Source organism: Delphinapterus leucas, chromosome 11 (genome assembly GCF_059928025.1).
Source record: "Delphinapterus leucas isolate spDelLeu-1000000601 "Yukka" chromosome 11, BTC_Dleu_Yukka2, whole genome shotgun sequence".
Classification (NCBI taxonomy): domain Eukaryota; kingdom Metazoa; phylum Chordata; class Mammalia; order Artiodactyla; family Monodontidae; genus Delphinapterus; species Delphinapterus leucas.
The window spans coordinates 34144948-34170826 of record NC_143139.1 but is presented as its reverse complement, the minus strand read 5'-3'; the positions used below and the strand labels follow the sequence as shown (position 1 = coordinate 34170826).

At 36.2% G+C, this 25879-nt stretch overlaps 1 protein-coding gene across 1 annotated transcript in view; it reads left to right on the top strand.

Annotated features, from left to right (window-relative positions):
- The window catches only part of ADAMTS20 (ADAM metallopeptidase with thrombospondin type 1 motif 20), a 209463-nt gene that overhangs the window by 95532 nt on the left and 88052 nt on the right, over positions 1-25879 (top strand). Inside the window, exons 12-27 of the mRNA XM_022572419.3 lie at positions 2407-2552; positions 3754-3935; positions 4033-4169; positions 6237-6354; positions 8712-8807; positions 11596-11762; positions 11918-12047; positions 17002-17128; positions 18659-18869; positions 19003-19167; positions 19667-19831; positions 20813-20932; positions 21908-22015; positions 23068-23232; positions 23328-23618; positions 24458-24619. Of these exons, the coding sequence (XP_022428127.2) occupies positions 2407-2552; positions 3754-3935; positions 4033-4169; positions 6237-6354; positions 8712-8807; positions 11596-11762; positions 11918-12047; positions 17002-17128; positions 18659-18869; positions 19003-19167; positions 19667-19831; positions 20813-20932; positions 21908-22015; positions 23068-23232; positions 23328-23618; positions 24458-24619 (2490 nt within the window). The remainder of the gene's footprint in view (positions 1-2406; positions 2553-3753; positions 3936-4032; positions 4170-6236; positions 6355-8711; positions 8808-11595; positions 11763-11917; positions 12048-17001; positions 17129-18658; positions 18870-19002; positions 19168-19666; positions 19832-20812; positions 20933-21907; positions 22016-23067; positions 23233-23327; positions 23619-24457; positions 24620-25879) is intronic.

Below are 25879 nucleotides of genomic sequence, written 5' to 3'. Positions count from 1 at the left end.
TGTACTCAGGGAGCTGTTGAAATAATGGAGATGAGAGATGCAGGTGGCTGAAACCAGGTGATGATTAAAACTCAACTTTGTGTATGGTTTTGAAGGAACTAGAGCATTTGCTAATGTGTTAGATATGGAATGTTAGAGGAAGAAGAGATAAGATGACTAGGTTTTTAGCTGATCAAATGAGTCAACTCAGCAGATTTTGAGGGGCCAAGGCAAGAGTTCAGTGTTGATGCACTATAGTTAAAGTGGCTATTAGACATTCAAATGAAGATGACGAAGCAGCTGTCTATGGAGTCTGGAGTTCAGGAGAGAGATCTGGACTGAGAATGACTGTCAATAAAGAAGAATAAAGGACTACAATCTGAGCCTGGGGACATTAAGAGGTCAAAAAGAAGAAGAACTAGCAAAAGAAACTGCAAAAGAGAAATCATTAAAGAGAAAAGAAAACCCAAGAGTGTGCCAAGCCCTGGAAAGCAAGAGAAGAAAAAATGTATCAAAGAAGAAGAATGATCAGCTGTGTCACATACTGTGTCACATAAATCAGTGAAGACAGAGACTGAGAACTGGCCATTCATCATAGTGTCCTGGAGGCAATTGGTGATGTACACATGAGCAGGTTCATGGATGGTGGAATGATGAGAGAATAGACAGAGAGAGTTAGACAATAGACGTAGACAACTCTTTCAAGGAAAAACAGGTCAATAACTGGTGAAAAAAACGAGATCTAAGAAAAGTTCGTTGTTGTTGTTGTTAAAGTGGGAGAAACAAGAGTATGTTTGGAAGTTAAAGAGCATGAGTGGAGTGCTTCTTAAACTATCTCTCATAAAGGACCAGTCTTCTCTTTTAAACAGTTCTGGTCATTTATAAACATACTCTTGCACAAAATGATAAAAATGAATGAAAAGAGACATTCAAAGTGTAAGCCAGTTTTTTTCTGTGGAAAACAAAATGGTGGTTCTTCAAAAAGATTAAAAATAGAAATAGATGACCCAACACAAACACTTCTGGGTATATATCCAAAAGAATTGAAAACACGGTCTCTGAGAGATATTCACACACCCGTATTCAGAGTTGCATTATTCACAATAGCCAAGAGATGGGAGCAACACAAGTGTCCATCAGCGGATGAATGGATAACGAAAATGTGATATATACCTACAATGCAGTATTATTCAGTCTTCAAAGGAAGGAAGTTCTGACACATGCTACAACATGGATTAACCTTGAGGACATTATGCTAAGTGAAATAAGCCCATCCTAGAAAGACAAATACTGTGTGATTTCAATTATGTGAGATATACAGAGCAATCACATTCATAGAAACAGAGTAGAATGGTGGTTGCCAGGGTCTGGGAGGAGGGGAGGATGGGGAGTTACTGTTTAATGGGTCCAGAGTTTCAGTTTGGAGAAGAGTTCTGTTTATAGATGGCGATGGTTGCGCACCAATGTGAATGTTCTTTATCCCACTGAACTGTACACTTGAAAATGGTTGAGAGTAAATTTTGTTATGTGTACTTTACCACAGTTAAAAATAGAACAAATATAAGCTAATTTAAAAATTATTAACTTTAATAAACGAAATTACTCTGTCAAAATCTTCTGAAAGTTTCTGAACGCTTACTCTCAACTTCTTTATACCTCTTCTCCCTACTGACAGTGACTAGTTCAAAGACTGACATCCGTGCATGGACCGTGTTTTGATTAGCTTTCATGTAGTAGTGCCTGGAGCAGTGATGATGTAGGAGAGATGGGAGAATTGCTGGAGTGGTGTTTGGAGTAGCGAGAAGAGATGAGATGAGGGGCACAGTGGAGGGATCGACTTTGGATTTTTCATGTATACTAATTGGCAGGAAGGTTGAGTACTGGGCACAGATGCTTTTGGGTGGGTAGAAGGGATGGTGGGAGATTTTGGGCAGATTCTTTTGTACATTTCTACTTTCTTGATGAAAGCAAGGAACGAAGTGGTCTTTGAGACTTTGAATGAGATAGAGCCGAAAGTTAGCTTAAGGCATGGGAGAGTGATAGATATCTTTGCATAAAAACAGAAGCATGGACAAATACCACGTTAACAAATATTTGTTTGCTTCTTTTTCAAAAATATTTTTCATTATACTATTTAAGTTTTCCCCATATGTGTAGGTCTTCCCTCTCCAATGAGACTATAGATCTCATAGGCAAGGTAAATTTCCTATTCATTTTTGCATTCTGTCGATCTTTTTACAGTTACTCAGTAGATACTCAGGAAATATTCACAAAGTGGTGTCACGTGTAATCTCATTTCTGAATTGATAACATTTTGCTTAAAATTGTATACCTTTTTTTCTACTGATCTCTGTGCTATTGTTATTATTACTACGATGTCCTAATGAGATAATGCATGAATCATTTCTTTTTGTTTTATTTTTATAGCATTGCCACCATGGGCTATGTGTAAACAAAGAAATGGACACACGTCCTGTAGATGGCGATTGGGGACCGTGGGGACCTTACAGTTCTTGTTCAAGAACATGTGGAGGTGGAATCAAAAGATCAACCAGGCTCTGTAATCGGCCCGAGTATGTCCTTTTTATGTCACTGTAAATTAAGATTATCTCAAGGCACCAGAAAGTAAACATCAATTTCATTCACTTCTAAAACTGGAGGTCAGTCTGTAAGTTTCTGAGATTCAGAAAACTTCTGGAGTACTTTAAGCCATGTTACTTTATATCTTGGTAGATTCCGACCTTGAACAAAAAAGTAAATTAAAATAGTCTTGAGAATTTGAATCAAGACCAAGCCATTTTCTTTCTTTTTTGATTTGGTGTAAATTTGAGGAATAGTTGTCAATAATGATGGTAATATAATGGCAGTTTTACTTTTACTGTGCTTCTATTGAAAGATCCTGGCCCCTTTCAACTATGTTTTGGCTTTCCTGGATAAAATATGTAGTTTTTTTACCGTATTTTTACTGTTTGGTATAATCTGTCATGTCATATTTTCTTTCTCTTCTTTTCATGTTATAGATGCTTCAGTGTCTTTAGTTTGAATAAGAACTGAAGCATAGGTCCTGCTCACCAAACTATTTAAAAGAACTTAGGGATTCCATAAAAATTTAAAAATAATGTTCCTGTTGTTATATGTTATATACATGAAGACTTTTTAATGCAGAAATGTGACATACTTTGAATAAAATCCGACTTAGTTTATTTGAATTTTTGAAAAGCTAAATTACGCTGAAAGTCTTCATATTAAGAGAAAAACACTGACAAAAGAGTTTTTATGTTCCAGCATAAGTTGATATAGCGATAGATGGCTATAGATTGATACCATGAAACTCTTTGAACTGAGTGATAAGTAGGATATACATGACAAAGAGGCATATATACTTCTTTTAAAATTTAACATGTTATCATCTTCCTTTCTGATCATCTTTGGCTCACTCTATGTTGTCCCCCCACCTCCAAAATGAAGAAACCCTTTTTTGAGGTTTTAATACAAATCCCCATCATTACTTAGCTCCTTGTTAGTTAATCTGGTCGTGAATAAGACATCATTTCTGCCCTCCAGGCCACAGTGTCCATGTTAAAATGTATTTTCTACAGTTCATTAACCACAGAATTGCTTCACAACCACGTTACATACTTCTGTTAAAAAAGGAAAGTGTGAGTGGGACATCAGTGGTTTTCCAGATCCTGGAAAGGAATGGAAGAGTTTTAGAAGTAAATGGCAGAAATAATCTTGTACTGATGTGCTTTACAATGTAATGAATTTGACTAGGCCAAGAAACGGAGGAAAGTACTGTGTGGGCCGCAGGATGAAATTTCGATCATGTAACACTGATTCATGTCCAAAAGGCAAGCAGGACTTTCGTGAGAAGCAGTGCTCTGATTTTGATGGTAAACATTTCAACATCCATGGTCTGTCCCCTAATGTGAGGTGGCTTCCAAAGTATAGTGGGAGTAAGTAATTAGAATTTTTTTTTAATGTAAAAATTTTTGAGACATAGGAACACATAGCTGTGTTATCGTACACCCAGAATTTGACTTTTTCTTACAGTTGCCATGAAAGATCGTTGTAAACTGTATTGTCGGGTGGCTGGAACCACTAACTTCTACCAGCTGAAGGACAGGGTTGCCGATGGTACTCCTTGTGGAAGTGAAACAAATGACATCTGTGTTCAAGGTCTGTGTCGGGTAAGTAAACTTACTGCATTTAAAATGACTTTCAGAATACTATTTTCCTTCTATAACTCTAACCAAATATTGCTTCTATGGCTTCAGATACGTTCTTGCGAATTCAGTGCAGCATCCTTGGTTGCTACCGAGCTGCCTATTACTAGGCCATTCTCCGTCATTCGGAGTGACTCATGAAGCAGTAAGATGAGTTTGCTGATTTTGTTTTGCCTATGGCACTTAAAATCAAGATGAAAGATGAGGTCAGCTTCCTAAAAAGATAGAACGCATTAGGACCCAAGGGTTGTAAAGTCCTTTTGCTACTTCTAACATGACCCTTCTGTGGTGACATTTTTCCCCTCAGTGTTAGAAGCAGTGATATCCTCCCTCCCTCTCTCCATTCTCTTACTTCTTACAGACATTCAGCAAACTTTTACCGAATACCTGCTAGATGTCACATACCGTTCTAGTCACCAAGATGAAAGAATGGAGCAGAGCACCTACCGCCAATGTGGACACAGATTTGTGGGGGAGATAGGCACACACACAATTAGAATGCAGTGCTATGGGCTCATCTGCAAGGTGGCATGGGGCCAATGTAGGAGGAGTGTCTTGTTCTGTGGGGAAGTGGGTAAAGGATTTGGGGAATGCTCTTGGAGGGTGTGAGTCTGGAGCTAATTATCAGGGTAAGTAGGTTTAAAATGGTGAAGAAGTAAGGGGCCAGGGTTGGAGGTAGCTACCAGCTGATGGTTGTTATGTGAAATTTTTTCCTGAAGTCCTTGGGAATACAAGGATTTAGAGTTAAGCAAGAGATGTGATTCGATTTGCATGTCAGAATCTTCAGAATGTACTGGGTTGTCAGGAAATGGAGTTAGGTAGGCCATTTAGCAGGATTCTAGGTGAGAGCAGATGAGCCCCTGAATCAAAGCATGCAAATTGCAGATGGTGATCTTAAAAACGGATGGTGAGTTTGAGAACTAGGATAGTGAATGCTGTCTAAAGAATACAAATGTCATCTTGTGAACGCATTCCTTTCATTAAGTGGAACTTAATAGGACCAATTTCTTCTCCCTATAACCAAACATCTATTACCAGTTACCTAGGTGAGAAAGGCCTCGCACCCAAAGGGCTAATGAGATGTTCAGAGAAACTTAAATTACACTTTGGGAATAGATTAAATACTAGAAAAAGTGTACTTGGTGGTCTTAAAAACTTGTTTTATTTAAATTAACAGCAGAAAGCCAGATACCATGAAAAAATATGACAAGTATCTGAACATAAAGATGCATGTTGCTTTCAGAAACTATCTGGATGAAATTTTCATTTTGGAAATATTTGCCTTGTGAGTAAAAAGTCATGAGGCTTATGAATTTTTCTTACTTTCCTGATCACTAAATTTAAGGGAATGCTCCAAAGAAGTAAACGTTACTGCAGTGTATGCAGAGGGCACCATCTGTGTGGAGAAGAGCTGCACTTGTTCTTTCAAAGCCCTAGAACAAACCATGTGTACTTTCACCTTTATTTATTTATTTATTCTTTTTCATAATCACTGTTTATTATGCTAGGTATTAATTTTAAAGAAGTAAATTGTTTCTTTCAAACATGCTCATTTAATTCCCAGAGTTCTAAGGTCATGAGTGAAAAAAGTGAATCATGAAAGACATCTTTTTGGAGTTATTGTAATGTGTTACTTTTTGTCCCTTTTGAATTACGTGACTTTAAAGAGTGATTTTCAAATGACGGATGTGGGAATTACTGTCAATGTTTGTTACAGTCTGGATTCCTAGGTTTTTACCTCCAAGGATTTTAATTCAGAAAGTCTGGGAATCTGTCTTTTTAAATCCCACGCCATGTGATTTTGATGCAGGAAGTATGTGGATGACCCTTTAAAAAACATTGCTTTTTCAACCATGTGAACAGATGTGTGAAAATACTGGTGTACAAACAAGATCAGTATTCTGAAAAAACCCTGTGTATTGAATCTCCTATTAATTGAAAGAATATTTTTGAAAAGAACTTTGTTTATAAAGCACCATGCTTTTCATTAGTCCTTTTTATGACGTTCATTGTAATTATTGTATTTTGAAGCAAGCTGGCTGTGATCACGTATTAAATTCCAAGGCCAGGAGAGACAGATGTGGAGTGTGTGGTGGGGATAACTCCTCATGCAGGACAATGGCAGGTGCCTTCAACAGTGCCCATTATGGTGAGCTGTGCAGTTCTTTCTAATTTTCTCTTTGGGTATAATAATGGAGTATATAATGAAGGAATAATAGTAATGGCTCGTTATTGTTTTGTCTATTCTATACCTTAGTTCATAATGATTAATTAAATCTTATACCAGATGTATCATTGAATTAATGAATACATTAATTAATTAATGAATAACCTGCTTTAAGACAAATCTGATCCTTAAAAATTTGTTAGGTGTATTTATTAGAGTAAATGTGGTGCAGCTTGACAATGGTGTGTGAATAGTCCCCCAGTTAAAGAAATGTTTTTACTGCTCTTCCTGTAATTTGTATTGTATTTATTTATAATTTTTCCAGGAAATTCGCTTTCAATTATTTTTAATCATTTGAACCACATTTTTTCGTGCGTGACCTGGCCTATCTACTGTGTTTCATATTGACGATATATTGAAACTGATTGAAGGTGAAGGATGAAACCATTAACTTCAGTGCTAATCTGGAATTAGTGTTACATTTGATTTTTCGGGAAGTATCTGGATTACAGATATAATTGATGTTTGGCCACGGTTTCATTTTTCTTCAAAATTATTATGAGAATACAATATGTCAGACATTTTCCATTACATTTTCTGAGAAAACGTTTTTTCTTTTTATGGTAATAAAAAGCAGCCATTTAAAACTTTCCTTGCAAAATAAAAATGTATTTTTTATTACAGCTTTATTGTTCAGCTTTAAATTGTATTCACATATTTTTGAACATAGTTGTTTAAGTTAGTAAGAATTCAGTTAAAGAAGTATAATTTAAAACACAATTTATATTTTTATCTATATGAAAAGCATAGTACATTTCATACTCTGGTCGTGCTTATGAATCTGAGTTACTAGATAATTTGACATTATTTTTCTAGTTATTATGATTCATTATTTCACGGGAGCCGTAAATATTTGATCCCCTTTTGTAACCAATGGCACACATTTATCAAAGTCTGGTCTGTATTCATTGAAAAACTTTTTTTTTCTGTGTAAAACCACATGCACCAAATTATGATCATATATTTAACCTTGACAAAATTGTGCTATGACTTAATCAGTTTGCAAACGGAAAAAGATCTTAAACTCTTGTGCAGGGTCTGAATAGCGTTTGTCACATTACTGCCCCCTGGTGGTAGCCTTCATTTTGTCACATTCGCAATGCCTAGGAACGCTTTCTTGAAAAAATAGCAAAGACATAAAATAGTGGAGCTGGTAGGGATATTTTATAGTGAAAAAATCATGAGTCAAAATTATTTTTGTAGGCTTATAACCTACACCCAATATGCATATAGTATATACAGAATCATCAGATCATTTATCACTTTATGTTTAAATGTGATATCTTAAAGAGATATAAATAAATGAGGCTGCTCTAAAAACATGCAAGGTAATTTCATATCAAGGTTTCAAACGTAAGCTCTTTGAAAACTTCCTTTTCTTAAGTTCATTCTATATTTATCAAGTCAGTACATACGAAAAATTTTAACTCCTTTTGTGTATTAAATAAAAGAGGAAAATCCTAAAAAGGGAAAGGAAAAACTTAGAATAATATCACTAGAGCAAAATTAATTGTTGACTTAAAACCTGAGAGTATTCGGAAAACTGTGACATGAGTGGTTTTAGTGCAGGAGAAACGTTGCTTCTTGTTTAATGTATATTTGATATAGTGTTTCCTCATCTTTTGAGAAGTGCCAGTGTTGTTGAATTTGGTCTCATAAAACAGAAACATTTTCATTTCTCTTGAGTAAACTTTTTACTTTTCTCTTGACAATTTGTTAGTAGACTTTACAAAATAATGTAAAATTTGGGGGGTAGCTATAGGGATTCTTGCTTACACTAGAACCTAAAAGCTTAAGAAAAATGTTCTCTTTAACTTTCATTATTTTGCTGTTCACTGAGTCTGTGTACACATATAGCAATGACCAACCATTTTTATATCTCCTGGACTTGTGAATAGCATTTAGAATTTTTTTCCTCATTAGGAAGTATAAGATGTAAACGTATTGGTCAAATTTTAAAATGAATATGTGTACTAAATAGTTCAGGAGCTAAAATACTAGTTTCATTCTTATTCTATATTCAGAATTTTAGAAGTAAGAGTACTTAAGAAATGTACTTTAAGAATCCCAGACTGTGTATTTCTAGACAACAACCACTTTTTCTTAATCCTTAGTAATTTATATAAGGCACTGATTCAAAAAGAATAAGCACAATATCATCTTTCAAAGATAAAATGAAATTAAGTCTGCTATGCTATTCAGATTTTTCTTTCAGCAGTACTAGCCTCCTGGCTGTTCTGCTTTTTGTGAAAGTTAACATGTGTAAACTTCTATTGCAGGTTATAATGTCGTTGTAAAGATTCCCCCAGGAGCAACAAACATTGATATTCTTCAGCACAGCTATTCTGGAAAACCAGAAGATGACAATTACCTGGGTAAACATTTTTAGTTAAACAGCAGCCAGTATGTGGTTCGTGTGCAATTTCACAGAGGTCTGTGGGTGCTGTAAATTCTTGGAAGGCAAGAAGAGCCCCTTGAACAAACATGCAATTTCAGTTCACACTGAGCTTAAGTCATCTGACTCCCTATGCGTGATTTCTTTTTGAGCTACACACCATATCCTATCTTAAAAATCCTTAACTAAATTCTGGAAAGTAAATTAAACTTTTTTTCCCATGAGGGTGTTTTAGAAGACCAGAGGTTATATTCAGTTAAAGTTGTGTGTGTATTTAGAATAAAATCCTCTATCCTTCTATCTTTATCTAAAGTTAATTATAGACCTCTTTGGGGTTAAATGTTTTAAAGAATTTTCTTAAATGTCTTTACCATGTAGCAAAAGTCTTTAAATACAACTTTTACAAAGCTCTTATGTTACAGAAAGGCAGAAAGAACTATGGTTTCATATTTTTAGATGTTAATGAGTATAGTTACAGTATATTGTCCTTTAGCTAATTCTAGAGTATAAATTTCAGTTGTTGTTTATTTTTGGAAATTAGCTTTTAGGCTTAAAGAATTTCACTTAGGCCCAGAGATGAAAAGAGTGCTTTACAAACCTTTTCTTTGTGTCTGATAAATACCTTAATATTGACTAATTTGTAATTCACCAAACTGGCGATGCAAAGCTGATAATGAGAAAGTACCTGCTTCACATTAATGAAATGTGAAATATTGGCCCAAATAATCAACTCTTCTAACTTGAAATCTGAATATATAATGAACAGCTTATCTCAAGAATTATATTTGGCATTATCGAGTCAATTGTAAAGAGAACGACCGCTGAATAGATGCAGGTTTTCCTTTGGGGATGATGAAAAAGTTTTAGAACTAAGTAGAGGCGGTGGTTATACAATATTGTGAATGTACTAAGTGCTATCAAATTCTTCAGTTTAAAATGGTTAATTCTATGTTATGTCAATTTCACCTCTATAAAAAATGCAAAAAATTTCCCAAAGAAGATCAAATGTAAATGTTTTAACGTTTTACATTTAGTTGCAGTTCTTTTTGCATATACATAGATATATGCTACCATATTTTAGATAATTTAATATGTCTCTCTTAGGATCCAAATATAGATATTTGGGTTCTGCCCAAGTTTAAAAATTGGAAATGTTCACCAATAAAGTATCACTATACTTTGTAAAAGAACTACTAATGGAAATATCAAAATCTAAATGGAGTGAGCAAAATAAACATGTGAAGTCATTAGAAAGGACTTGTAAAATATTTATATTTATGAAATTTGCTTTTGGTAACTAAAATAATGAAATGTATACAATTTTTCTCAGTAAAGTTTTGTTTATTTCCCTTAGTTTTAATGTAACTGGTAGTCCCTTAAATAGGCCTATCCACTTCTGATAATGTCCAGATTTTCATTTTATAGGATAAATGTGGAACTTTATTTGTTCTTCATTGAATTCAGTGCAATGTATAAAGACAATCACAATAGTCCATACAGACACAGGAACACCAAATGTCTTTGGCAGTAATCCCTTCATGGTTGCTTTGAGGTGTGTAGTATTTAGTAAGTTTAATCATAGGTAATTTGTATGCTTTGGGTGGGGTTCCCTGGAAGACCAAACAAATGTTTTCCAAAACAGTTATTCCACTGAGAAGTAAAGCAGCAAAAATGTATTTTATTAATATGGAGTTTTTATTAGTACAAAATTTAAAATATCATATATCCTCTTGAAAGTTAAAAAAAAGCACAGTGCTTTTTTACAGTTTATACACTTTTACAAACACTTTCCAAATTTGATTCCGATTAAAAGCCTGTGAGGTAAGAATTTTTATTATTCCTCTTATGCAGTTAGGAAGCAAGTAGTTTATCCAAGATCACATAGTAATTAATTGGAACAACTTGAATTTAAACCATTTGTTCTAATACCAAATTCTATGGTCTTTTTACTACCACATCACTGTGGACACCATGTACTTTTTGCGTTTAAAAAGTAACAACAACAACAAAAATAAATAAATAAAAAATAAGTAAAAATAAATAAAAAATAACAAATCGTGAATACATATTGTTACATACTCTATTATATACATATGTAAATATTAGTATATAGATAGACATACGGATACATATTTGATAGGCTGATATTAATACCTGTCATTGGGGAAAAAGAGAGAATAAGAAGGGGTAAGAACAGAGAGGGAGGTCAGAGGATTCCGAAAAGCAGCAGTCACTCACGTATGTGTAAGCAGTGATGAATGCCTTGCCATGAAGAAGATCCAGATGTTTACAGAGAGAGGAGTGGAGAGGCATGGCCTTTTAGAACGTTGACGCTAGAGTGTTGAAGCTTTGTACATTTTTTCCAAGATAAGCATTAACGAAATGCCGCAGCAGTCTGGCTGCCCTTTCTTTCCTCACCATGGATGACCAGGATTGATTTAGCTGATCTGTCTGCAGGCCCGTGCATGACTTCTTTCTGTTTTCCCACTTCTTGTGTGTCTCTCCCAGAGCTGCACACCTTGTGGAACATGACCTTCTCGGAAGGAAAAATTATGGGGTGAATTTATTTTCATGTCTTTGGCTGATGTGCTGAAGTTTCCCTGCATATGGCTTAGATACCACTTTACAGTAAAATAAAGTTTATTTCCTCCATATTAATTTATGTTTATATTTTCTAATTTCAAAAAAAGGATGTGAATTGTAAAAGTTAAAAATGCTTCTGTACCATTGACTGGTTTTGCTATTTCATGAGTACTCTCCTTTTACAGCATTATCAGACACTCAAGGGAATTTTCTTTTGAATGGGAATTTTGTTGTAAGTATGTCCAAAAAGGAAATCAACGTACAAGGAGCTATTTTTGAATACAGTGGTTCAAACAACTCGATTGAAAGAATTAATAGTACTGATCGGCTGGAAGAAGAGCTTCTTTTGCAGGTAAATTCTCAGTAGTTGTTAATAAGACAGTTTTGATCATGTTAGTAAAGTATGATGCTTAAGTGCTTTGCATTTATTATTAAACATAAAAATTATATCTTTTAAGAGTATATCTTTTATGAATTAATGGTATGCTCCTTTGTATTTTTATTGAGGTTTTATGTGTGGGTAATCTCTACAACCCTGATGTACGTTATTCCTTCAATATCCCCATGGAAGAGAAGAGTGATCTGTTCACGTGGGACCCATATGGACCATGGCAAGACTGTACAAAAATGTGTCAAGGTACACTGGTATTAAATGAAAGAGACAAAAGTTCAGCTCTGCATGCTGGTATAATCTGGGGTGCTCTTGAGTCTGACTGCCTGTGGAATCCACGCATGTACACCACACAGACATACAGAGGTTTTCTGTCTTTTTTCTCTTCCTGCTTTTCTCCCCACTTATTCTTTGGTTCTTATACTTAACAGCCTCCCTTATCTCTACCCTTTTCAATGTTCTCCATCACTGCTTCTTCCCTATCACGTCCTCGTTCTCTTTCTCACCATCACAGAAGGGTTCTCTAACTGGGACTCTGTTTCCCAGTGAAATACCCACCCTCTTGCCCTTTCCCCTCAACACACTTTCCCAGCCACCCATCTCCCTCTTTTAGTGTTGGAGTGTCAACATTCTCTCATTCTTTTATTTCCCTTCCCTGACCACAAGGAAATGTGTTTGTACTGATGGATGGGTAACTGAAAGGGATACAGAGGGAGATGGAAAAACAGCGAAATTTGTAGTAGAGAAAGCAAATGAAGAGACTGGTGTCTTTGGGCAATCTGTAATTACGAATACCTAGTTGTGTGATGCTACATTTGTGCAAATCAGTAAATGTTTATTGAGAGGCTACTTTGTTTTGGATTATTAGGACCCTGAATTTGCATTAAAGCTTTAAAGTCATATGGATGAAACAGAGGCATACATAGGTCATCTTAGTTTTAAATGGTAAATGCAATGCTACAGGTATGCACGGAGAAGACCCCAGGAAAGATGGAGGGAGCAGTTTGAGGAGGTGAAACGGGAAGATATAGGGACGTTTGTATAGAATGGAAAGGTAGTTCCTATGGGGACTAGAGACAAGTTTTGGCAATTAGGGGAGCAGTGAGTCAGAAGAGAGGCAGATCAGAACAGTATGGAAAAGAGCTGAGAGAAGGTAGGTGGCCAGAGGCAGTGATCACAGATGATGGAAACATGCGGGACATTTTAACAAACTGACCTCAAGGTGCCAAAGAAATTGTGGTATCCCGTTCAGAAAAAGGCACAGACTTTGTCCTGTGGTGTCGGGACAGGGGTGCCCAGATGATAGCGTGGAAACAGGCATTCCTGTTTGAGCAGTGTCTCCGGGGAGGGAGACTGAAGTAGATGATGCCAGGCTGACTGGGACAACGCTGTAAGTAGGAACAAAGCTTTAGGAACACAGGAGATGGAGGAATTCATTTTGACGAAAGACCCTAGTTATGCTTTATAGAAGAGAATTTCAGTTTGGGGAGCTGGGACAAGCATTCCAGCATAACTGGGTAAGCTGGTCTGTGGCAGTGGATATGGGGAGCTAGAAGAAACCTAAGTAACGGTTGAGTGAAGGAACATTTTAAAATGTGGGGAACACACCAAATAAAAAATAACAAGATCCAAATGAAAGGTGGGACGAGGCATTTTGAGATAGTTTGGAAGTCTGAACCAGGAGAGCTCTCTTGTGTGCAGGAGGAAAGGAGCTATTAAATCAATTGCCACAACATATACTATGATTATAGCTCCTTTGATGTGTGTGTGTAACTTTTGGGTTTCTTTAAAGTGAAGTTTCTTCAGTTTTGTTTACTTGTTTCCTGTGTACTGAAAATGATCAGTCCCCCAACTTTTTGTGAGTGCTATAAATTTTGTCTTAATATTTTGAAGCATATTATTCAATGTATCAGTTTCAATTTTCCTTTATTTTCCCTCATCTGTTGCTCCTGTGGCCCTCTTCTCTCCTGCTCTAACTTGGCCGTGTTGCTTTTCAGGCCTGTTACACGGCTGTCATCATGCACTTTCCCTTTTTTATGTATTTGATTCCCTGTGTTCTAAATCCTATGAATTCCTCTTTTTAATTCCTCCATTGCGGGGAACATATCTGTCAGTACTTTCCTGAGAAAGAGAGGCAGGTTTTTGAAATTTTTTTTCCTCTCTGAAAATAGCATTATTCTATTCGCGCATTGGATTGATAGCTTGGCTCATATAAAATTCTAAACTAGACTATTTTCCTTTAGAATGTTGAAAATCTTGTTTTCTGGCTCATTTTCTGATTTCCTGTGCTTGGATATGACACTTCCTGATGTGGAAGTTTTGTTTCTCCCCACCTTAATTCTGGTGGTGTGGAATATCAAGACAATGTGTGTCGGTGCGGCTTTTTTATTCGTCTATTTTCCTAGGTAATTAGGATGCATTCCAATAGGGAAACATAGATTCTTTGACTTGAGAAGTTTTGTGCATGATTTCTTTGATAATTTCTTCATGTTAAATTTTCTCTTCTATCTTTGTAAAATTTGTATTGTCTGGATATCCAGCCTCCTGGACTGACCTCTTATCTCCTAATTTCCTCTCCAAATGTACCTTGTTTTCTTAATGTTTCCTCTCAACAGCTTGCTTTTGTTTCATGGATGCAATACCCATGTCCTTGAGAGTATTAATCTTAGTCTTGTAAGTTTCTTCTGCCCCCTGACATCTATTTCATCTTAGTTCTGTTTTGCTTCTGCTTCTTCTGGTCTCTTTTGTGTGAGTGACTTTCCTAAAGTGTCTGCTGATCCTTTGCTGTTTGTTCATATTTAAGACTAAAGTACTAACTGAAAGTCCTGTGTTGGTTAGATAAGTCAGCCCTCATTATAGAGTAATTGGATCTCTAAGTAGCCCTTTCTTGTGTCACTGGGGGAGAAGCCCCAAATGTCATTGTCATTTGACCTTTTTTCTTGGGCTGAAGAGTTTTCCAAGAGAGGAATTCTCCCATCTTCTGATGGTCAGTTAGGGGATGGGAGAAACCATAAAAATTGGCTTGGAGCCAGAGGGAAATGGAGGGAGAGCCCAGTGGGCCTGGGTCTCATCATTCAGTATGGGACTTTTACTGAATACCCCTATTTTTAGTACAACTTCCCTTTTTAGTACAACTCCCTAACTTCCCTCAGCTGCTGTGTCTGTGCCCTCAAGTTCACCTTCTCTAGAGCTTTGCTGTCCAATATGGTAGCCACTAGCCACATGTGGCTAGCCCATTGAAATGTGGTGTAAGTGTGAAATGCACAATGAATTCTGTAGACTTAGTATGAAAAAAGAATGTAAAATGCATCATCAATAATGTTTACATTGCTATCAGGTGGAAATGATCCTATTTGGATATTTGGATACTTCTATCTTTTTACTTCTTAATGTCACTACAAGACAATGTAAAATTACATATGGTTTACGTCATGTTTTTATTGGACAGTGCTGCTCTCGATGAGAAGGTAGGAGTCTGACCGATCTTCATAAATAGTATTCAGTCACTTCTCCATTTTTTCAAGCCTGCCCCTTACACATTCACCTCTTTAGAGGAACCTGGTGTTTTTGACTCCTGGACTTTGCTTGGATTCTGTGGCATGAATGGTTTGTTTCTTACTTTCTTCCTCCACGGCCTTAGATTTCAGCTTCCTTGGCTCTACTACAATAGTTATTTCCATCTTCTTTTCATATTCAGAATTTCCTTTTCTTGCCTACTGTGTTTCCTTCTTTATTCTTTTTGTTCCTTCAGGTTTTTGCCTTTTCAAAATTCTTTATAGTTACCTCAGATGGTATTTAGGAAGGAGCAGAGATAAAAATGCATGTTCATGTTTAACTAACTGAAAGTATACAGTTGAACTTGGATAAAACAGAAATTTGATCATGGCACTGATGGCTTAAACTTATTCCTGTCTCCTCATTGCAGAAAGTGCAAAGTTCAGTCTACTCTGGCCCCTGTGGCTTCTCTTAGTTTGCTTTTGCTGTGGTTATGCCCCATACAAACAACCGCCAAATCTCAATGACTTAGAACAACAAAGGTTTATTTCTCGCTCATACTATGTGTTGGCTGCTAATTGGCTCTGACTCTTCTCCAGCTTGGTATCTGCATCCATGTCATTTTTCAAAAAAAAATTAATAGACTTTATTTTTTTAAAGAAGTTTTAGGTTTAGGGCTTCCCTGGTGGCACAGTGGTTGAGAGTCCGCCTGCCGATGCAGGGGACACGGGTTCGTGCCCCGGTCCGGGAAGATCCCACATGCCGCGGAGCGGCTGGGCCCGTGAGCCATGGCCACTGAGCCTGCGCATCCAGAGCCTGTGCTCCTCAACGGGAGAGGCCACAACAGTGAGAGGCCCGCGTACCGCAAAAAAAAAAAAAAAAGAAGTTTTAGGTTTATAGAAAAGTTAACAGAAAGTACAGAAAATTTTCATATTCCCCCTTCTTCCATACCCTCTCTCCCCAGTTCCCCTATTATTATCATCTTGCGTTTGTGTTGCACATTTATTACAATTGATCCATTATTATTAACTAAAGTCTGTCCGTACTGCCTTTTTCATTCATGATTCCAGGCTGAAAGATCAGCCCCATCTGGGAAAGGCTGTTTTAGAGACGGAGGGAAAAGGGAAAGAGAGTTGGCAGAAGCATACCGTGGCTTTTAGAGCTTCTGCTTGGAACTGCAATAGGTCACATCCCCTTACAGGTGGTTGTCATAAGCCTGATGTCAATGGGCAGCGAAGTCTGCTCCTCCTATAGGAAGTTATAGTAACACTGTAGCAAGTGGAGACTGTAATTTTGTTACAGGGAAAAGGGAAGCAAATAATGGGGAACAGGGGTGTAGTGTATCATGTATTGTGTATCCTGTATCATGTATCGTCAGCACTGACCCTGGCCACTCAGTTCTCTATTAACAACACTTCAATACAGCTATAATAAATTTCTTTCTACTCCACACCTGTCCCACCTTCCCTTATGTCTCTTTACTAAGCAAACTCCTCAGTGTTTCAGGATTCAGCTTGCTTATTGCAGAAAGTCATTCCTGACTAGATCAATATGCTAGCCTATTTGTATGCTATGTTGGAATTTTTTTTTTTTTTTTGCTTTCTTAGCTTAATCCTTCAGGCTATTAGCAGAAGTAAATGATTATGCAACATCTCCTTATGTGAATTTTCCTTTAATTTTAAATTTTCATTTGGCTTTGGCCAAGGTCTTCATAGAAGAAAAATTATCTGTGTACGTAAGAGTGATCATATGGTAGTGTCTGATCAAAGATGTGACCACTTACCACTTCCATTGTTGGTGACTGAAAGGTGCAATACAGACTGTGAACTAAGGTAAGTAAAAGAGAAATAATGTATAATGTAACCAGGTTAAAATCAGTAAGTGAGGTAAGATGTAAGCATCTAGTGTAGTGCCTCTCACAGGGTGGACATATAATTAATGTCTATCCTTTGCCCCTTCGGTTAAAAAACTTTAGACTCACTAACTTATTGTGAAACTCGGCAATTGGTTTGAGTTTTTTATTCATAGTATTTGCTGAGTTCCAGTATAGAGGCCTCAATATTTTGTGTAAGAAATCGAATCAAATTTGTCTGTAAAATAAATACAGGAAAACTCTAATCTGAAAACCTATGGTGTAAAGATCTGAAACCATACATTTTGTAGCACTATCCTATAATTCTCATTGAACTCATGAACCAATAAACTTTTAAAGTTTGAGGATTAATCAATAAATTGATTTCTATATCTTATCAGTATTTTGTCCGTTAAACGTTAGGAACATGATCCTAGATCATGGCAGAAAGTTTGTTCTTCTAAAATTCTTGTTATTTGATTATCTGTGATGGGTCTTAGAGTGAAGCTAAGAGCAATAACCCCCATGTAGCAGGTGACAGTCAACTTTCAGGGATGGCCAGAACCTCTTTGACTCAGCAAGGATGAGAATTTTTATATATTTATGGTGGTATTTGAAGGCCTATAGTGAAAGGCAGAACAGCCTGTACAAGGTGCATCCTCTACATTGCAGTAGAGTGAAGCACAGTGAAACCCTTGAGGTGCAGGTGGGTTGGAAAGGAACTCCATGAATTCTCTTATCTGCTGTACTAGTGCACTCATATTGTCTGAGAGATTGCTAGACTGTAATTGAGATAATGTGGCTCAAACTGGCAGATTTTACTTGTGGAAAAAAATGTTTTCCCTGGAAACATGTCTAAAAATAGATTACTTGAGTTAATGAGAAAATGTGATATGCCTTACAAAAACCAAGTTTACCAACTTGTAAAGGCTTTATCTTTATTGATGTGTCATATTCCCAGATATTCCCTGATCCTCAGTCAAATAAAGGTTGCATAGGGAGGCACTCCCTGATGATGAGTCAAATATATTCAGTTCTAGTCTTAAATCTTCTACTACGTAACTGAGCAATCTTGATCTCAACTAGTTGTTTTCAAAGGTCTAGCGGGAGGCGTGGGTTCCTAGGACCTCCAAAGCTGCCTCCAAGTCCCTGTATAGCTGGTTCCCTACTTCCGTCTTTAACCAGACACTCCATGTTTATGTATTTGGAGTGCAAATTAGATTTTATTTGGAAAAAAGTAAGATTTCTGACAAGTCAGGCGTTCATACCATTTGAATGTACAGCACCTCTGGTCTTCATTTTCTCATCTATAAAATGAAAGTTTGGGCTGTGTGATGTCTAAGAAGTTTTCATCCCTAAATCAATGATACATCAAATATTTTTAGGTAGCTTGTCCATTAATTGCAACAAAATTTTAAAGATGAATGATATGCCTGAGTTTCTGTGAATCCATTTTTTAAATTGTGTTCATTGGCATACCTCCTAAGTGTAATAACATCATTTTTTGAAGGTGGCACATCATTGGCAAAAGTGAATGTTCATCCCTTTGTGGCCAAGGATATAAGTCATTGGACATCCACTGTATGAAGTATTCCATTCATAAAGGACATACTGTTCCAGTAGATGACCACTACTGTGGTGACCAGCTTAAACCTCCGACCCGAGAACCCTGCCATGGTGACTGTGTCTTAACAAGGTGGCATTATTCAGAATGGTCCCAGGTACAAAGAAAAATATTGCTTAAGAAAAGTTGCTCCTTTTTTTTTTACCTCTAATTAAATATTTGTCACTCTAGAGTTTTGTTAAAATTTTAATTTTGTGTCCATTTGTCACCACTTTTCTTTTTTTAATCAGTGTTCCAGGAGTTGTGGAGGAGGGGAGAGGTCTCGAGAATCTTACTGTATAAATAACTTTGGCCACCGTCTTGCTGACAGAGAATGCCAGGAACTTCCCCGAGTGACAACTGAGAATTGCAATGAATTTTCCTGTCCCAGTTGGGCCACTAGTGAGTGGAGTGAGGTAACATTAAACCCATGAGGCTTAGAACTGTTATAACATTGTGTAGGAGAGCTTTGCAATCGAAGGCTATATAATTCAAAAAAATATTTCAATTTATTTCATCATGTGGTAAATAACTTTATCAAGGTAGTAAAACATTTAAAAATGGTTCGTTCTTTAACTGTTTACAATATCTGGCCAACAATGACATACTGATGTTTAATCTATAACCACTTTCATAGTGTCCACAGTAGGCTGAGATATACACTTGTTCTAAGGTTAGTTTTGTACCTTTGTTTCTGGAACAAATGGATGTTGCACTGGGATTTGGGCAGCAGAAGTTTGGGATGGCTGATTTTACCCTGTGTATATCTCTGATTTTTCTGAGGAGTAAAGGGAAAATGTCCTTAGGAATGGTCTTTCAACTGTATTTGAATATGCAAATTGATCATTCATTATATATTTTGTAGGTATATGTGCTGACTAATACTGAAAATAATGGTCAGTTGTATTCTTACAGTGTCTTGTTACATGTGGAAAAGGAACAAGGCAGCGGCAGGTGTGGTGTCAACTGAATGAAGATCACTTGAGTGATGGCTTCTGTGATCCAAGCACCAAGCCTGAGTCTTTGAGACCATGTGAGCTTCATGCATGTGCTTCCTGGCAAGTAGGACCATGGAGTTCTGTGAGTATATGATAAGGGTTTTTCTACTGTAATCCATCATTACAGAATAACACAGAACTTGTGGTGTATTCACTCTTTAGTGGCTGCATCTAAATTTGGGTGTTTTTTTGGAAAAAGATTCCTGAAATGTAAATCCCTACCTGCACAATTTTGTCAGTACTGCTAATGTTGCTGTGGTAAATATTCTAGCTTTGCTTTTTAATTCAGTTTTGTTAAGAAAAATGCTACAAATTTTATGTTTTCACGAGGAACCATATTCAATATCCTGTAATAAACCGTAATGGAAAATAATATGAAAAAGAATATATATATAAATAACTGAATCACTTTGCTATACACCAGAAACTAACATAATGTTGTAAATCAACTATACTTCAATAAAAAATTTTTTATGCTTTCATCAGCTTTATTTAAACTATAGACATTTTCATGTTCGGTGTCTAAATTATTATCTTTAATGTATTTAGAGTAGGCATTGTTGGGAAATTTTGCCAAACAGGCGGCTAGGAATCTGCTGGATGAGGGTGGGCAGCTTATTATCCTACACAGGTTGCCACAGTTGCTGGGAAACCTTCTCTCATCTGCCCTTTAACTCTGTCCTATGCTCTTCCTTTATCTCTTTGAAATTTACTTAGCGTATTAAATGACATGCATGCACCAGGTCGATTTTGAAAAGTATTTAGTTTCTCTAAACTGTATTGACTCTGCCTCCAAAATATCAGGCTTCTATTGATATTTTTACATGATAACTTTAAAGATATAATAATTGTCCATTTTAACTTCACTATTTTATTAGCATCTCCATAAATTTGAATAAAGATGTGTGTTGATTCAGTTTGCTCATTTTAAGTCTAGAATCTGGTATAAAGGACTAATAAAAATATCTACTGAAAGTATATTCTTAACTGTCTATTTACAAAGAAAATTACGTTTATATAATTTTTGAACAATGGTGTTTGGTATCTGCTTATATTCTTTCAGTGCACAGCCACGTGTGGACAGGGGTACCAGATGCGTGCTGTGAAATGTGTCAATGAGCTACTTAGTGCAGTGCTAGATGATAGAGTGTGCCATGGAGCTAGTCGCCCAAGTGACAGGCAGGTAAATGACACCTCTTCGTGGATTATAAACAAAAATGTTTGATACAGGAGGATTATTGATATGTTAAAATTATTTCCATACGTATTTTTTCCATTTAAACTTCTATGCCTTAAAAATGTATGTGGGTGACTTCCCTGGTGGTCCAGTGGCAAAGGCTCCGTGCTCCCAATGCAGGGGGCCTGGGTTCGATCCCTGGTTAGGGAACTAGATCCCGCATGCTGCAACTAAGACCTGGCACAGCCAAATAAATAAATAAATAAATATTTTTTACAAAAGGTATGTGGGCATCAGAAAGTATATTGTTCTTGGTTTTGCCAGCTTTATTGATGCATTTTTTTTACTCTTTATCTGCCATTGGATCACTCATTTAACTTATATTTCCATCCTTTGAACTGCAGAAGGCTGAACCTCTAAAGCGTGTCATACTGCCTAAGGGAGCATCCTGTGTTCATCCAGGAGGTTTCAGCTTAGTGGTATTTTTGAAGGACTATTACTCTGCTTTTCAACCATCAGGCAGAATCATCCAAACTTTCGCCTTCAGAGTCATACTATCCACTTCTAGCCCTTGATAATATTTTGTACATTTTTTTTTTTTTTTTTTTGCGGTACGCGGGCCTCTCACTGCTGTGGCCTTTCCTGTTGCGGAGCACAGGCTCCGGATGCGCAGGCTCAGCGGCCATGGCTCACGGGCCCAGCCGCTCCGCGGCATGTGGGATTTTCCCGGACGGGGGCGACCGGGACACGAACCCGCATCCCCTGAATCGGCAGGCGGACTCTCAACCACTGCGCCACCAGGGAAGCCCATATTTTGTACTTTTGAAAAATATAAACCTTTACATCGCTTCTTTGTAGTTTAGAGTGCAAATGTTCTTTACTTATATATGTGGAGGATGAAATGAAGTATAGGATTTAGTATAAAGCAGAATGTTAATTAATTCATTGATGTTTTGTGAGACCCATTTTTCTTTTGAACAGGACTGTATTGTTACACCTTGCCCAATTATCCCTAAAATTGGGGCCACTTCATTACCAGCCCTTCCCATGGGAAAGATAGCACAATGGCGATATGGTTCTTGGACCCCAGTAAGTGAATTCCTTTAAGAGGTACAGTGTTTCTACTATGGAGCCTTTCAGACATCCACAAAATAGTTGCTACAGATTTGCCAAATTAATGTATGCATTCATTCTCAGGTATTTTGATGAATATAAGGTTTAGAATTAGATAATTTAATGACTAAATCCTGTTCTGCCTTTCAAGAGCTCTGTGTCTCTGGGAAGAAATTTAAGTTTTCTAGCTCTATTTTCTGATCTACCAAATGGGGATGATAATATTTATTGATTATTTTTTTAACTTTTATTTTATTTTATTTTATTTTACAGCAGGTTCTTGTTAGTTATCTATTTTATACATATTAGCGTATACATTTCAATCCCAATCTCCCAATTCATCCCACCACCACCCCCCCACTTTACCCCCTTGGTGTCCATACGTTTGTTCTCTACATCTGTGCCTCTGTTTCTGCCTTGCAAACCAGTTCAGGGGATGATAATATTTATGTCCCAGGTTGTTATGAGAAGCAGATGTGATGCTTTTTATCAGCCTTTATTTAAACTACCACATATTCATGTTGTTTTTCTAAACTGAAGCCTTTAATCTATTTGGAGTATATACTCGCTTTAGTATATATGAAAATGTATACTAAATATATGAAAGATATATGAAAATATATGAAAGATATATTTTTAAGTTTCACATATTCTCTGAATATTTTAATTATGAGAGCCTATCTACTCTGTTACCTAGGTCTTCAAAAGTTATCTTAAATGATACCTTAAGATTCTCTTACATAAAATATTTTCTGTTCTTTTTTAAATTTTGGCAATCAACTAATCAATATTCCTAGAAGCTGAGTATTTTGTTTCATTACCACAAATATCTGATTTGTGAAATTTATTTTCTAAACTCATTGGGATATTCACTGCCCTGTCTTTGACTCAGAAATGATGCCAGGTGATAGTATTTATAATTTAACTTTTTTCAATAAACTTGAGGTTTAGAAATTTGAAAAACAGCCAAGTGTAAGGGATGTGGAAATGTCCTGTATAACTCCTTGGTATTATTCAATTTTTTTTAGTGCTCTGTGTCTTGTGGAAGAGGGAATCAAGCCCGCTATGTAAGCTGTCGTGATGCTCACGATGGAATAGCAGATGAATCATATTGTGCCCACTTACCCCGACCAGCTGAAATAGCTGTCTGTTTTAGCCCTTGTGGAGAGTGGCAAACAGGGAATTGGTCACCTGTAAGTATTTTTGTGTGAAAAAAATGAAATGAAAAATTTAAATATAATACTTGCTATTTAAGATAATGTAGTTTATTGGCTGAATTTGTGATCAGTGTTCAGCTTCCTGTGGCCATGGAAAAACAACTCGACAAGTTTTATGCATCAGCTATCATCAGCCAATTAATGAGAATTACTGTGACCCTGAAGTCCGCCCTGTGATAGAACAAGAATGTAACCTGGCAGCCTGCCCTCCCACATACAGCCACTTTCCGAGTTCCTCTGAGCAGCCAAGCCATTTACCAGGCAGGAATTTTCCATTAACTCACAAACCAGAAGATAATCAAAATCAGGGGGTCCATCCATCAATCAGAGGAAACCAGTGGAGAACAGGACCATGGGGATCAGTAAGCCCTCTTTATTGAGTTATACTAATTCTGTAATTTTGTTATGTTATATGGCCTTTTAACAGATATGTATGTAATGACATCAAATGCTTTTAATGCTAATTTTTTCTGAAGATCAGTAGTTTAAATCTTAAAAGGATTAAGCAATTTTTGATGCAGATTACAAATCCCCAGAGTTCTTATTGAATTATACAGTAATGTGATATTATGATTACAGAAGAATGCACTTGAAAACAATCTCAGAGTTTATTATAGTAAAAATAAAAGAAAATCTTTTAAGTGTTAAGACTACCAGTGTTTATGAAGAAAAAAGCCCCAAAAACCCAGAAATTACTCTGATAGCAGTGCAGTAAGCTGGAATAAAATCATGATTACTAGAAAAGGTACAACTGTGGTTCATATTTTATATGAGAGTAAAGATACCAAATAAAGAAAAACAATGTGAAAGTTTAGTAACTTAACATTATCTTTTGGTTTTTTTCCTTCTTAGTAAGACCTGAAAACTTTAATTCCTTTTTACTTAACACTTAGGACAAGGGTGAATTTCCTTTTGCAAGCTTTAAAACGTCACCTTTCCATCAACAAATTCTAATGAAACCCCTAGTTAAAACCCAGCTGTTGGTTATGTTGGGTTAAATAAAACACATTATGTATTAAAAAAAAAACCCAAGTGTTTTTTGACAGATATTCTTGATTCAAATTATTATTCCAATGAGGGGGGCTTTAACGTGGAGAGCTTGAATTTGAGTCCAAGTACTGATTTTTTGTGGGGTTTTTTTGATGTAATTTTGTGCCATGGAATCTGCAGTTTGTGTGTTCCTGTGTTCCATCCTTTTCAGTGCTCTAGCAGTTGTGCTGGAGGTATTCAGCGTAGAGCTGTGGTTTGCCAGGATGAAAATGGACAAAGTGCCAGTTACTGCAATGCAGCCTCCAAACCCCCAGAATCAAAGCACTGTGATTCGGGGCCTTGTCCACGGTGGAGCTACGGAAGCTGGGGAGAAGTAAGTCATACTATCTCCTAAACTTGTGGAGATTATGACATCTCCCAAGACTGAAAGTTAAGCACTTCATATTGTTACTGTTGGATAATCTTACTTCACTGTCCTACAGAGAAAAGATTTTTTTTTAATTGAGTCAGTAAAAATATGTTCTTTTAATAGACATTGTGTCATGGTATAACTCACTCATTCATGATAGGAAACATATACTCCAGATTTTTAACAGAATCCTTTGTGCTAGCCAATAGGCCTGTGACCTACTAAAACCTCTCTAAAAGTAGTATATTATTGTTTTAATTTCTTAGAAAATTAGACGGATATAGACAATTAGAATGATATATAGGCATGTTTATATCCTTATATCCATGTCAAATGAAGGCTGAACCATTCATTTGGTGAATCTTAAATGGAGAGCTGTCAATTATTGAGTGCTTTCTTCATGTCCTTGCATTCTTTTAGGCACTGGGATTATGAAGATAGTTTTAAAAATGGTTATAATGAATACTAATTCCACCTATATTATGCATGAGAAAGAAGAAAGACTTATATTGGCTTTGGATGAATAAAACAAACTGCCTAATTTAATAGTCAGATATTTTTGTTGAATGATTTTAGTACATATTTTCTCTCCATAAGGAGTTTGGAAATCATTGTTTAAAGATACACTCTGACCAGGTGCTAATAAATAGCAAGTACCTCTTTAAAATGTACTTTTACTATTTTCCAAAATGAAAGTAACTTTTTAATTTCTGAGTTAAATCTCATAGTGAAAATTCAAATAAAATGAAAAATTGTGGAAAGATAAGAACTTTTAACATTTGATACATTTCCTGCCAGACTTTTGTTCTGTATGGGTTCCAGAAATAGGTTCATACTATACATGCCACTTTGCCATCTGCTGTTTTCATGTAATATATATATACTGAACATCTTTCTATGTTTATAAATTTTGATCTCCCTTATTAGCTTTCATGGCTACACAGCCATCTTTTGATAGGATACCATACATTATGTAGTTAATACCTATTACAGTACCAATTCTCAAAATTTTGTCTTTTTTAAAAAATTATAGAACTAAAACTTTGATTTATTTTTTACCCAGGAAGAAATGTTGAGAATTATAAGGATTCTTATATTTCTTATATAAGAATGTAAATATATTCTTATATATTTCTTATAATTATAAGATTATAAGAAAGGATAACTTTAAACTCTAGCAATACTGATTATGTACTCAACATTGAATAAAGCAATATAATATTC